Here is an 831-nt window from a genome sequence, read left to right on the forward strand (position 1 = left end):
GAGGAGGTCTCCTTCCCTGGGATTGATTTACACCTCGGGGCCCCTCACAAGGCATTCGTGACACTCGGCAAATCCTGCTCTGGCTGAGAAAACCCTCCTCAAGTTGGATGGATGACAAAAGACCCACCCCTAGGCGGGGGGGCAGGGTGCCCACAGAGAAGGGGGGGTCATGCTAGCTACTATGAAGAGTGAGGAGGGCCAGGGTGCCAGGGGTCTATTTCCAGCTCTGGGATAGCTAAACCAGCCAAAGAAAATCCCTGCTCCAGTTCACGTTGCAGCCCGGGTTGGTATCAAGGGACACGGGAAGGGGTTGGAGCAGCTGTGTCTAGGGGAATAAAGAAAGCAACAAGCAGGGATCTTGCAGCCTCTTGCAAGATGTTTCTGCTGCTGCTCCTGCCTCTGCCCACACCAACTGCTGAGTCAGGGACACCAGGTAACTGGGACCTTGGGGAAAGCACTGGGGACTGTCAGGACAATCACTGGACACATGGCCCCTGGAGCTTCAGACCTGGCATCCCTTGGGAGGGACGGGAGCTGACTTGCCAGCAAGGAAGCTGCTGTGATGGAAAGCTTCTCACTGGACGCATCTACACGAGACACTGTGCATTGGCCTAATAACACTTCACAGTAGTGTGTCACAGGAAAAAACGTGCTAACAGCCTACTGCATGGTATTATTAGGCTAATGCACAGTAAGCATCACTAAATAACTGTTCACCAGCGCTACTGCACAGTAACTTTAGGTACTGTACATTTAGTTAGTCCTTTATTAAGGAAAGAGTAAACTATATGTGCAGTATCTAAGGTGCATTAGTGAACGTGTAGATGTGCC

The 831-nt window shown here is 52.0% G+C and overlaps 1 protein-coding gene across 3 annotated transcripts in view; it reads left to right on the plus strand.

Annotated features, from left to right (window-relative positions):
* Positions 1-297: 297 nt before the first annotated feature.
* LOC109288782 (zinc finger protein 501-like) overlaps positions 298-831 on the plus strand; it is a 37,194-nt gene continuing 36,660 nt past the window's right edge. For all 3 annotated transcript variants that reach the window (XM_019504530.1, XM_019504532.1, XM_019504531.1), the window contains exon 1: positions 298-433. In XM_019504530.1, coding sequence (XP_019360075.1) covers positions 376-433 — 58 coding nt within the window. In that variant the 5' untranslated portion in view covers positions 298-375. The remainder of the gene's footprint in view (positions 434-831) is intronic.

This window comes from Gavialis gangeticus, unplaced genomic scaffold (assembly GCF_001723915.1).
Source record: "Gavialis gangeticus isolate Ggan-Ray unplaced genomic scaffold, GavGan_comp1, whole genome shotgun sequence".
NCBI classification, from domain to species: Eukaryota; Metazoa; Chordata; order Crocodylia; family Gavialidae; genus Gavialis; species Gavialis gangeticus.